General features: G+C 45.9%; 1 protein-coding gene across 7 annotated transcripts in view; it reads left to right on the top strand.

Moving 5' to 3' along the window:
• Positions 1-10,849, top strand: part of VPS35L (VPS35 endosomal protein sorting factor like) — a 101,613-nt gene extending 90,764 nt beyond the window's left edge. For 6 of the 7 annotated variants that reach the window (XM_040458912.1, XM_040458914.1, XM_040458913.1 and 3 more), the window contains 3 exons: positions 3,925-4,043; positions 9,892-10,038; positions 10,538-10,849. In XM_040458912.1, coding sequence (XP_040314846.1) covers positions 3,925-4,043; positions 9,892-10,038; positions 10,538-10,636 — 365 coding nt within the window. In that variant the 3' untranslated portion in view covers positions 10,637-10,849. Of the gene's footprint in view, positions 1-708; positions 769-3,924; positions 4,044-9,891; positions 10,039-10,537 lie in introns of those variants that run through there. The other variant, XR_005785585.1, reaches the window with a different exon arrangement.
• Positions 10,850-12,557: the final 1,708 nt, after the last annotated feature.

Below are 12,557 nucleotides of genomic sequence, written 5' to 3'. Positions count from 1 at the left end.
AGAGAGAAAGAGGGGGGGGAGGGGCAGAGTGAGGGAGACACAGAATCCAAAGCAGGCTCCAGGCTCTGAGCTGTCAGCACAGAGCCTGATGCAGGCCTCAAACCCACAAACCGCAAGATCATGACCTGAGCTGAAGTCGGACACTTCACTGACTGAGCCACCCCGGCTCTCCTATTGGTTGGCATTTTTATTTCCTTTTTTGCCAAGTGCACATGTAACAGTAGAGACACTTCTGAGGACCAGGCACTGACCTGGAATTGGGTCTGCCAACTTTGGGCCCTGTTAGAGGGGTAAGCCCTTTCCTGTCTCCTGTCCTCTCCTCATCCTCCTATTTGAGCAGATTCGTTTAACCCTCTGTCTAAACTATACAGCTGGCAGACTGGGAGCCAGAGTGCAAGCAAAGGGAGTGTGGCTATGTGCAATAGACAGGAGTCTAGATTTCTGGCTTTTAGAGAAGAAAATGGAAGGCTGGGTGGGTTGTTTTCCTTCTTTCTTGGCCCAGCTGTGTTTACTCTGGATGTGCAAGTGTGACCTGACAATTGTCTTAGGAGGAGAGAGGCCCAGGGGGCCAAGGGAGGCGCTTTTTTTCCCCACCCCTTTCTTACTCTAGGCAGCCTTTTACAGTGTTGAAACAGGTTAGAACTTCTCAAGAACTAGGGTCAAATTTTTTTGCATTTACAAAGAATTCCTTTGCTACTTTCTTTCTAGATTAATCCGATGACATTCTGAGATCTCCTGGAGCAAGAACTCCAGTGCTCTCTTACAAATGTGAGAGAGTAGATGTGTTTGATGTGTGAGGGAAAGTTTCCTGTGTATGGAGTGTTCTTTTTATTTACTTTTTATTATATTCTTTTATTTGAGAGAGCGCATGCAAGTCGGGTAGGAGGGCAGAGGGAGAATCTCAAGCAGGCTCTACGCTCAGCGCGGTGCCTGACATGGGGCTCAATCCCACGACCCTGGAATCATGACCTGAGCTGAAATCAAGAGTCAGACACTCAACCAGCTGAGCCACCCAGGTGCCCCTGCATGTTTATTTAATATGCAGATAGTGTGTATCCAGCTAGTTGGAAGACCACAATCCAGGATGCCCCTGTGAAGCCAGTGTAGCCCCTTTGCTCCTCCATGTCACCTGCCAGGCCCTTGAAGTCTTCAGGGTCGTGATCGCAGGGCAAGACAGATGCAGGGATTGTGGGCTATTCTTAGTGGCCACCTGCCAGGGATATCATGTCTCCCTCAGGGGACTCTCGGGGCCACTATACACTGGTCTGACCAATTTCCTTTTAATTCTCAACTTGGCCCTTTGCTCCCTCCATCATTATCAAGTATGGAAAACTCATCCTGCCCCCTAGCCCCTTTTTCCATTTGTCCAGTGAATTCAAGCTGTGGAGCTTAGCCTGTCCTTGTTAATTCCAGAGCTCCATCCCAAGCCTAGATTTCAGGATCCCATAACCCCTTGTACTGCCCCCTTCTGACATTCAGTACATGCTTTTCAGTTTGCTGGTCTGCATCTGCTAATGGTCTGTGAGCTCTCTGAGGCAGGAACCAAATCAGCCTTGGCCCCCACTGGGTCCCCAGCTCCTAGCGTGGAATCTGGTGCAGAGCAGACCCTTACCCAGGAGGTGCAGTGTGTGTGTGCGCACGCGAGCAGCCTGCTCTGAACACACGCCTGGCCCGCCTGGGGAGTGTTGGCCATGGGCAGTCTTAGACCTTCTCTCTTTTCCAGTGCTGAGCTAATCAGAAAGAGTAGGTTCCAACCCGGAGTAAGACTGAGAATTTATGCCAAGAACTATTCTGGTCCTCAGCAGTGGATGTGAGAAATTCCTTCACCAGCTGCAGTTTTGCTGCCCTGCAAAATCAGGTGGTGGTGACTGGCTGAATCACATTCTTTTACAAGAATCACAGTCTGTTACATTCTTTTAAGAGAATAGCTGTCATCCTCTGAATGGTGGATAGTAGTTGAGACATAGACCCATAAACAGGCAGAATTGGATGAGAGATTGCCTTTGGACAGAGAAGCCGGGGCGCAAGCAGACTGCTGGGGAGCAGTTGTTCATTATTCTTAGACAACAGGTCTGCAATCTGCTCACAAATGGTTTGGCTAGAAAAACCCATTATGTGTGAGTGTGTGAGTGTGTGTGTGTGTGTGTGTGTAGAGAGCAAGTGAGAGAGCTTGCACACAAGGAGCAAAATGGTGTCAGCTGGTGTTTCGAGGGGAGACAGGCAGGTATTCAATGTACTGCTTTGAAACAGCAACTAGAAATGTACATAAGACATGTCTGAAATTATTTTATTAATTAATTACTACATGCTTATTATCTGTCCCGTTCTCTTTTTTTGTTTATTTGTTTTTGAGAGAGAGATAGAGCACGAGCAGAGGACAGGCAGGGAGAAAGGGAGACACAGAATCCAACGCAGGTTCCAGGCTCCAAGCTGTCAGCACAGAGCCCAATGCAGGGCTCTAACCCATGGACCTGGAGATCATGACCTGAGCCGAAGTTGGACACCCAACCGACTGAGCCACCCAGGCGCCTCTGTCCCATTCTCTAAAAGATTCAGACAATCAGACAAATTGAAAGGAAATAATTAAAAATTGGTTCTTAAGCAACTATAAATTAGGAAATATACATGGATATATGTTTATCTGTGTGCTATATTTATATAAAGGCTCTACTATGGATACTGTTCTGTCACTTTTTAAAAATTAATAGTAGCTTGGGGCATCTGATTGGCTCATTCCATTGAGTGTCCAGCTCTTGACTTCGGCTCAGGTTGTGATCTCATGGTTCACAGGTTCAAGCTCCACGTCCAGCTCTGCACTGACAGTACAGAGCTTCCTTGGGATTCTCTCTCTCCCTCTCTCTGCCCCTCCTCCACTCATGCACTCTCTTTTCAAAATAAATAAACTTAAAAAAAAAATTAAAATTGATAGTATCTTGTAACTGTTACTAATAGTATAACATAGTATATGGTAATTAGCAACTATAGATCACATCATTTATTATCCTCCTAGTATTTAATAGTGTAACAGAGCATTTAGTTAAAACTCTGTTGATCGACATTTACATTACTTCTCATTTCACCCTTTTAAACAAGTTTACAATGAACATACAATGAACATATGACGAATGCTGCTGTTTACAGCAAAACAACAAACATCACATATGTGCATCTTTGGGCACCTGCTGGATTATTTTCTTTAAAAAAATTTTTTTTTCAATATTTATTCTTGAGAGAGAGACAGAGCATGAGCATGAGCAGGGGAGGGGCAGAAAGAGAGGGAGACACAGAATCCGAAGCAGGCTCCAGGCTCTGAGCTGTCAGCACAGGCCTGACATGGGGCTCGAACTCACGAACTATGATATTATCACCTGAGCTGAAGTTGGATGCTTAACTGACTGAGCCACCCAGGCACCCCTTGATTATTTTCTTAAAATAAATAAATCCTTTGGAGTGGTCTCTGTAATCAGAGATCTCGACTTTTTTGTACTAAGACTTTACATTAAAAAAAATTGTTAAAATACACATAGTAATAAAGGTTACCATTTTAACGATCATTAAGTGTACAATTCCGTTTTATCACGTATATTCAATGTTGTGAAGCCATTACCACCGTCCATTTCCAGAATTTTTTCATCATCCCAGCACTCTGTACCCAATACACAATGACTTCCTGTTCCCTCCCTGTCTCCCCAGCCTGTGCTGACCTCCATTCTACTTCCTTCTATGGATTTACCTATTCTAATAGCTCGTAAAAGAGGAATCATGCAGTATTTGCCCTTTTGTGTCTGGCACATTTCACTTACAAAGATTTTAGGATTCATCCATGTTTTAACGTGTCAGAATTTCATTCCTTTTTATGATTAAATGATATTCCTTTGAATGGGCATACCACATTTTGCTCACTGCTCTGGTCTGTTCCATCAGTTGACTCCAACGACAGCCTCTATGGGGGAGACACCAAATTTCTGGCTGAAAACAACAAGCTGTGTGAAACGGTGATGGCTCAGATCCTGGAGCATCTGAAAACCTTGGCCAAGGATGAGGTAGGTGCCCTCTGCCTGTCCCCCTGCTGCTGCTTGCTCTGAGTGCACAAGTTTCTAGGGCAAACGTTGGTTCATTCTGGAAAGGAAACTCATTCATGTGAATAGAGTGTTTATGTGCAGACATGATGAGTGCTCCATCCAGGGCTTTTGCTCCTACGTTACTTGGTCACTCTCTGAAATGTTCTGCTTATTTCAGTTGTTTGCCTCTCCCACCAGAATTTAAGCTCCATGGGGACAGGGACCTTGCGCCATGAGTTTTGGAGACCTCCTTGTGCCTGAGGTTAAGTCCCTAGGGTCTGTCACTCACCACAGCATCCCCACACCCTGAGGCTGGCATACAGCAAATCCTTGACCACTACATACTGAATAAACAGCCTGTGCTTTGCCTGCGTTTTTTTCATGCCAAGGTACAAGTGCTGTGTTTGTTCTTACTGTACAGAAAAGGAGATGGAGGCTCAGAGAGGTTTCTCCACAGCCCTGGGTTTCCTCTGGTGAATGAACACCAGGGTCCCCACCTACAGACCTCCCAGCTTACAGTAGTAGTTTTTTAACGACTGCATTGCCCTCCTCAACCAAGGCCTTTCTGCTTATCTTGTAAGATAAGCATGTAGTTATTGTCCTCCTATGATGGTAGGTTCTGTTTTTCCAGCCTTTGTTCTACTTAAGTGTGGTGTTGATGACTCTGCATGCATTGTCTCACCTAAACCTCAGGACAGTCGGGTGAGGTGGGAACAGCTGTGCCTTTAAACTTTACAGGCAAGGACAAAATCCTGGAGTGGCAGCCACACGATATGTGGTCAAGGCAGTCTTCTGGAACCCATGTTCTTACCCACAGAATACACCAATGTATCAGATGCTAGATCTTTTACATTTTTAGAGCAGTTTTTCCATGTTCTCCATAAAGTTAGATGCTTAACTGATTTTAATGTTAATTTTCACTTAGTCCAATCTACAGAACTACCTGGTTCCCTTCCCCTGTTAGACCAATCATGACTTCCTTTTTTGCAGCTTCAACCCAAACATGTGGGTGACAGATGGATCCCAGAAGCCCATCTCAGGTTTGGCCGAGGCAGTTAGTTATTCAGACCGAGGCTCATCTCTGTTACTGTGTTAGCGGGTGGAGGCCGGCAGTACTTGAGGAGTCAGAGCTGACGCCTGACCTTTCTCTGCATTCTGTGGGTCAGCTGGCACTTGAATTTGTTTCTGCCTCCACATGCTCCCGGGGTCTTGCTCTTTACTACTCCAACCTGTCAGCTTGAAGCTCTGAGCATTTTGGGTTTTTTTATTCCCAACTGTCAAGACAACCTGACGGTTCGTTCCGGATTTCATCATGGCAGGCCCTGTTCTTACCTGTGTCCTGCTCAATTCCCTTTCCCAAACCTAAGGCAGATTTTGGACTGCCTGCTTCCCAGTAGCTTTCCAAGCCTTCCCCTTCCTTCCCTTCATCAGATTCTCTGGTTCCTAGTTTTTGCTGCTGCATCCCCACCCCATCAAGTCCTTTGAATACAGAGTAAGATCAAACTGGATTTCAAGTTAAATTATTACTCATTTCCAGGGCTATATAAAACACCACCACTGCCCTTATCCCCCTGCCCCACCAGAAGACCACCAGAATATTACACAGCTGTGGGTGTACGCATGTGTGACATACATCTGTGTTCTGGGTTCCCATCATCCCCAGGGTGTTCAAGCAGGTGCTAGAGACAGAGGTATTTTTTCTGGACTCCATTCTCCAGCAGCCCCTGCCAAGTTCAGGGCGAGCCTTAGGGTTAGCAGTCCAAGAGGCAGAAGGAAAATACAGAACTGCTGCCCTGGGTCCAGAGTTGGTCACAGCCCTCTCTAGGGAGGGAGTGTACTTTGGGGGTGTCCCGCCAACCTGGGGACCCTTCTGGACACAGGGCTACAGAACTCTGGAGAAGTTAACACATTGAGGGCACCTGGCTGTCTGGGCAAGGGGCAGAATCAGAACCCCAGTTTCTTCAGAGAAACTGGTTTATCAAACCAGTGAGTATTAGAAGAGGCCTTTCTCAAACACTCTTAGGGTTAAAGACCCAGCTTTCCTTTGCACAAATAGGTGGTTTTCAGGCGAGAGCTCTTTCTACCCCACGGAGTGGAGTCCTTCACCTTCAGCTTCCACTCGCTTCACTAGTCAGGTCCTCCTCTGCTCCTCTGCTGTGAAAAATTCTTCTTAGTACCTTTTCCTGATTTTTAAAACCCAGGGCCCTCAGAGCAATGGTATGTGTTTAACAGCTTACACTCAAGAAAAATTTGCCGCATGGCTTGAAAATAAATACATTTCTTCAACTTGATGCAACAGGCTGGGTTTAATCACAGGTGGCCACCAACAGCATAAACGACCATAGCCTAGAAAAATCCCAAGCTCACAATAAAAATAAACCTGAGAACTATATATATATAAATATGTAGTTATGTCCAGTCATCATCCTCCCACCTCCCTGCCCCATCATGCAGTTGCAGGTACCTGGTTTCAACTACGATCCACAAGCAAATTATCCTCCTCCTGACATCTCATTAGAAGGCTGGTAGTAGCCTAACATTACATCATTCACCTCATCTCATGTAGGCATTTTATCACCTTACATCCTAAGAAGAGCGAGTAGGGTACAATATTTTGAAGACCACATTAACATAACTTTTACTATAGAACTCTACTTTGTTAATTTCTTACTGTGCCTAATTTATAAACTGCTATAGGTATGTATGTATAGGAAAAAGCAGTATATATAAAGCTCGGTACTGTCTGTGGTTCCAGACATTTACTAGGGTGTCTTAGAATGTATACTTGCAGCTAAGGGAGTGGGAGGGGACAGTGCTGTAATTTAACGTTTATGTCTCTTTTTCTCTTGAAGGAGGGAGCATTGATGGTGATAATGACTCTGAATCAGGGTTCTGAGAAAACAGCAAAGTTGGAATTTTTCAAAAGAACGTTTTAACTCCCCATAAATACCAGGGACATTAAATGAAAATGTCCTTCTATATATGCACACTTATTAGAAAAATATGGGTGGATCGAGCTAAAATGGAACAGATCATCCTTTTAACAGTGCAGTGTAAAATTCAGCACAGACAACCGTGTCATGGCAGGATCCCTGGAGATGGGATCCTCTCGAGTCTGGTCTCTGGGAAAAAGGGGTCAGATTCTTCTACCTAGTGGAGAGTGAAGCTTCATGCTGTTGAAAAACCCCAATGCTGATTGATGCCAGTCCTGAGTATCCCATCTCTCGTTGCTGGTAGCAGACCTACTTCCAAAATTGTCCCCTTAATCCACATGGAGTTGGCCATTTTACTCCTGAGTATGAAGTTGTTTATTTGGGTGTGGTGAAGCTGGGAATCATGCCAGACCCATGGAGCTTCCTGGAAATGACATTTCTCATAGGCAAAGAATGAAAAGCTCTTTTCTATTTAAAACCGTGGAGAAGAGGAGGGGGGCTCAAGGCCTGATTTGGTCCTCTCATAATGTGTTTGTGGTTTTCTGGGTCTTTGCTTGTTGGCTGGTATGACTTCTCGTCCCTCAGATCTGTCTCTAATAATTTCACTTTTAAGGGGCTATGCACTTAAACCACATGTCAATTGAACTTTTTAGGGTAAAATGTTTACTGGGAAGATCCAGAATGGAAAAATAGCCACTTGTTTGATATGGTCTCTCTTGTTTGACTTTAAAAAAAAACCTCTCCCACTTCAATGAAATGTGGTTCAAGGGCCTCTTTCAGGGGTGACTCTTTTAGTTGTATTTGAAATAGAATTTTCTTTTAGCTTCCTCTTGTGAGCAGAAAGGGTGCACTCTTGTAGTCCCAGCATCAGACCAGGGCCAGTTTTAAAAGGCAAAAGAAAGTTGGGCTGGAACTCAATGAATGGTCATCTCTGCCCAGGTTCCCTGTTGGGGTAGAACTGTATTGTCTCATTAAAGACCCCAAAGCAGGCAGTCAGGAGTTCCCTGTGCCTGCAGGCTTGGGCCCTGCACAGGATGACCCCACTCTTTGACTGTGATGTTGAGTCAGCTCAGCTTCTAGGACTGTCACCTGGTCCAGGCTGTTGCCAAAGCAGTCTCAACGGGGGGTGGGGGTGTCTCTTCCTTGCCATTCAGCCACCGTCACCCAGCTGTGCTGCTCCTTGGTCATTATTTTTTTCCTCCACCAAGATATTTTAAATTCTCACTTGGGAGAGGATGGCAGGAGGGGTTAAGTTGGTTCAGCAGTTAGCAGAGTCCAGGCCCCATGAATATTTGTGAAATGATGGACAGATGCATGATTAGTAGGTTGGTTTTGTCCACCTAGAGTAGTTGACAGAGGCAACTCTTAGCCTCTTCAGAGTCTGGATTCCTAATGTGATGCCAGCACTGAGTCTATGGGAATATCTTATCAGCTGGAGTGGGACAACTGGACCTCTGCGCTGTCATCTGTGAGCAAATTCCCCAAAGCTTTCTGAACTTGGAGGCCTCTAGAACAATGGGAGTGGACTGGGTTCCTATTGCAGCCTTCAGAAAATTGGCACAAACTCAACAGCTTAAAACACTCATTATTTCATAGTTTGAGTTGGCGCTGGCTGGATTTTACAAGGTCAAAATCAAGATGTTGACTGACCAGCTTATTTTAGGGTGTTGGCAGACTTGAGTTCCATGCAGTTGTAGGACTGAAGTCCTGTTTCTTTGCTGGCTCTTGGCTAGAGGTTCTTAGCTTCTAGAAGCTGTTTTTTTGGCTTTTGGCCCCTCTTCTTCCCTCTTGAGACCCATTAATGGTGGTCAAATGCTTCTGATCTCCAGTCTCCCTCCTTCTGCCGACTTGTCTCTCAGAAATTTCTCTGTTTAGGGCTCAAGTGATTCAGTTGGGCCCATCCAGGTAATCTAGGACTCTGTAAAGTCAGTCCATAACTTTACACCTGCTAAGTCCCTTCACCCCAGCACCTAGCATGATGCTTAAATAACCAGGGGTTGGGATTCCTGAGAGACAGTGCTAAACATGTGCTTGATGCAGCTGGTTAGAAGTATGCCTCCCACAAAGATCTGCTGTGTAGGTAACTCTGATGAGCTCTGTAAAGCACAGAGCAGAATACCTGGTCCCCTGTAAGGGCTCCATTCCCATTAGCCGCCAGGGAGCAAAGCAGATAAATGAGGCTCTGGGCCCAGTGATGTTCTGCAGTGTGAGCCAAGGGCATTCAGCAAGGGCCCAGGTCATCAACCGTCCAGGGTCCACATGGATACATGAGTGAACTTGGCTCCTGTCAACACCCCCCTATTTATTTGGCTTTTTCCACATGCCTCTGTTTACCTTTCAGAACTTGTATCTTTTCTCCTAGGACTGTTGCATTTTGGAGATTGACTTTCTTTTTGTCTTGTACCATGCAAAGCTGGGATTCAGGTCTGGTCTCCTTTAACATTTGGGTTAGACTTTTTCTTATTTAGGTACTTGTAATCAGATTAAGAGAGGCTAGATTTGGAATCAAAGTATAGAATGGTTCTTATAAAAGCTGGGCCTGGCTGTTGCTCTTGGGGAGCTGTTGTCATTTGGCCTTTATTTCTGCCCTTTGGTTACTGGGTAGTGACTGCACTTTGGGTGGCTTGAGGACCCAACTGAAAGACTTATTTTAGACTTTTCGTTTTCATCTGTACTTGAGTAATAAATGCCCATGGAGGCACAGGGCAAAGGGCTTTATATGCATCATCTCATTCGGTCCTCACCCTGTGAGCTGGCATTACCTTCCTGTCCTACAGATGAAGGCGGGACTCAGAGATTAAGCAGCCCCTCCAGAAGATCCAAGGTAGAGCTGATGTCCACGCGGGGCCCCCGCCTGTGCCCCACTGCCCGATCCTGATCTCTCTCTTCTATTTCAGGCCCTGAAGCGCCAGAGCTCGTTGGGCCTTTCCTTCTTTAATAGCATCTTGGCCCACGGGGACCTGCGCAACAACAGACTCAACCAACTCTCTGTCAACCTGTGGCACCTGGCACAGAGGCACGGCTGTGCAGACACCAGGACCATGGTGAGGCTCTGGGAGCATGGGGGTCCTGGTGAGCGACACAAACCCACTGGCCAAAGCACAGCTGGCCTCAATATCACATCAGTGCTCATCTTCCTTTTATTCCCTCTGAATAACAGGGTGCCTGGTGGCTCAGTTAAGCGTTCAGTTTCAGCTCAGGTCATAATCTCATGGTTTGTGACTTTCAGCCTCGCGTCACGCTCTCTGCTCTCAGTGCAGAGCCCCTTCGGATCCTCTGTCCCCCCACCTCTCCCCTGTTCGTGCCCTCTCAAAATGAAAACAAAAAGACATATAGAAATAGCAGCTATTCCTGGTCATACCAAAATCTGATTTTATAAGCAAAATGTAAACTAAGAAGTTTTACTTTAACACTTTTTTGGTTTCTTTCCCTCCTTTATGCTTCAAAAGACTTTAGCTGTAAGACAGTATCAGCTCACAATACGGTTGATTTGTTGGTGCCTAGCTGAACCAAAGGGATACTGATGTTTCTTTTTCCTCCTAGGTGAAAACTCTGGAATACATCAAGAAACGAAGCAAACACCCAGATATGGGTCATCTGAGTGAGCTGGCCCTCAGGCTCCCTCTGCAAACAAGGACCTAACTCTGGGACTGTGAAGCCAAGTTCAGAAAGACCTGCTTTGCTTTTATTTTTACGCAAATTGGTTTAAGCTTTGGCCTCTACCCAGATGATTGTGACATTGAAGAAGTGGGAAGTGTCAGAGCAAAATCCAATCTTGTTCAGAGTAGGTTTCTTTGCAGAAGTGGCCTTCAGATTGGCATTTCTGGAGAAACAGAAGAATCCAAGTAACATCTCTCAGTGTGTCTGGGGTTTTTTTTTGTTTTTTTTCAAATAGAAGAAACCTTGAAAAGGGGTCTGCTTTTAAAAGAGCCACTTTCCCTCAAGTCTGGAATTGAATGTTGCCTACCCTGTCATAATTTATGAAAGGTAGATGGCTCACCCTTTATCACAAGCAGCTCAACTGGACTCAGGATATATAGGTATACACCTAGCTGTAGCCAACACCACAGATGCAGGTGTGGTGGCACAGGCGCACAGCGGGACCACACAGGTGAGGAGGAAGCACATGGTGTGTGCAGGGACCCTCAGTGCATCCACTGGGACTCCTAGGAAGATGGCAGAGTAAGGAGGTTCTGAGCTCAGCTGCTCGCAAAAAACACACCAATGGTGCAGCTATACGAAGTGCAACTCCCTCTGAGAACGACCCAAAGACTAGCCGCACAGCTCTTACACAGCCAAAGGTACAAAGAAAAAACTGCAGTGAGAAGGACAGGAGGCAGAGATGCGGCCAGGAGGCAAATCCCTGGTGCAGTGACCCGGAAGAGGGAGGGATATCACCCATAAGCGTGGAGGGTCAGTCCCCTCCCTGAGTACCCCCTACCTTGGCATATGCACCAGGAAGATGTGCTCCCATGATGTCTAGCTGTGAAAATCTGTGGAGCTTCACTCCAGAAGGTTATAGGAAACTGAGGCTCTACTCTCAAAAGAGCCCACTCAAGAGGCAGCAGATTGAAAAGTGCCTAGGTTATTTACTCAGTTTAGGGCATGTGCTGGAGGGGCAACAATTTGTAAGAATTTTTTTGGGAATGGAAGACTCCCATCTTTTAGCCTACTTGGACCGAGGCTGGTGGGTGCCAGATGTGACACTTTTCATCTACTTTGCTGGCACCACCAGCATGGCCTAGACATTACCCTTTGGACACACCTTCCCAACGGGCACAACCCCCGTACCACGGCACAGGGTGGAGCCATGCCCACCACAGTATTCACTGCAGCTGTGGCCAAACCTCACAGCCAGTCTCACCAGAGGCTAGCCCCACTCCCCAGCACACACAGCCCACACAGGGGACACAGCTAGGGCACCTGATTCTGGTGACCAGGGGAGACAGCACTGCTGCCCCCATAGGACGCCTCCTACATAAGGCCGCTACCTTCCAGAACTGCCGCAGCTGACCTCATACAGAGTCAGACAAAATGAGAGGAGTATGTTCCAAACAAAAGAACCAGAGATAAGCCATCTACCTAATAAAAGGGTTCAGAGTAACAGTCATAAAGATGTTCACTGGACTTGAATTCATTTTTACATTTATTTATTTTTGAGAAATAGAATGTGAGCAGGGGAAGGGCAGAGACGGAGACACAGAAATCTCAAGCAGGCTCCAGGCTGTGAGCTGTAAGCACAGAGCCCGATATGGGGCTCGAACCCACAAACCATGAGATCATGACCTGAGCCAAAGTTGGATGCTAGTTGGATGCTGAACTGACTGAGCCACCCAGGTCCCCCTACTGGACTTGAGTTCAGGGAGTACTTCAACAAAGAGAAGATTAAAAAAAAAATCAGACCTGAAGAATACAATAACAAATGAAATTAGAATTACAGAATTAGAAATACAGAATTAGAAGATACAGAAAAATGAATCTGGAGCACAGGGTATTAGAAATCAAGCTGAACAGCAAAAAAAAAAAAAAAAATTTTTTTCAATTTGAGAGAGTATGAGCAGCA

The sequence above is a fragment of the Herpailurus yagouaroundi genome, unplaced genomic scaffold (assembly GCF_014898765.1).
Source record: "Herpailurus yagouaroundi ecotype Mexico unplaced genomic scaffold, PumYag 222, whole genome shotgun sequence".
NCBI lineage: Eukaryota > Metazoa > Chordata > Mammalia > Carnivora > Felidae > Herpailurus > Herpailurus yagouaroundi.
This window is presented reverse-complemented; position numbering and strand designations above follow the sequence as displayed.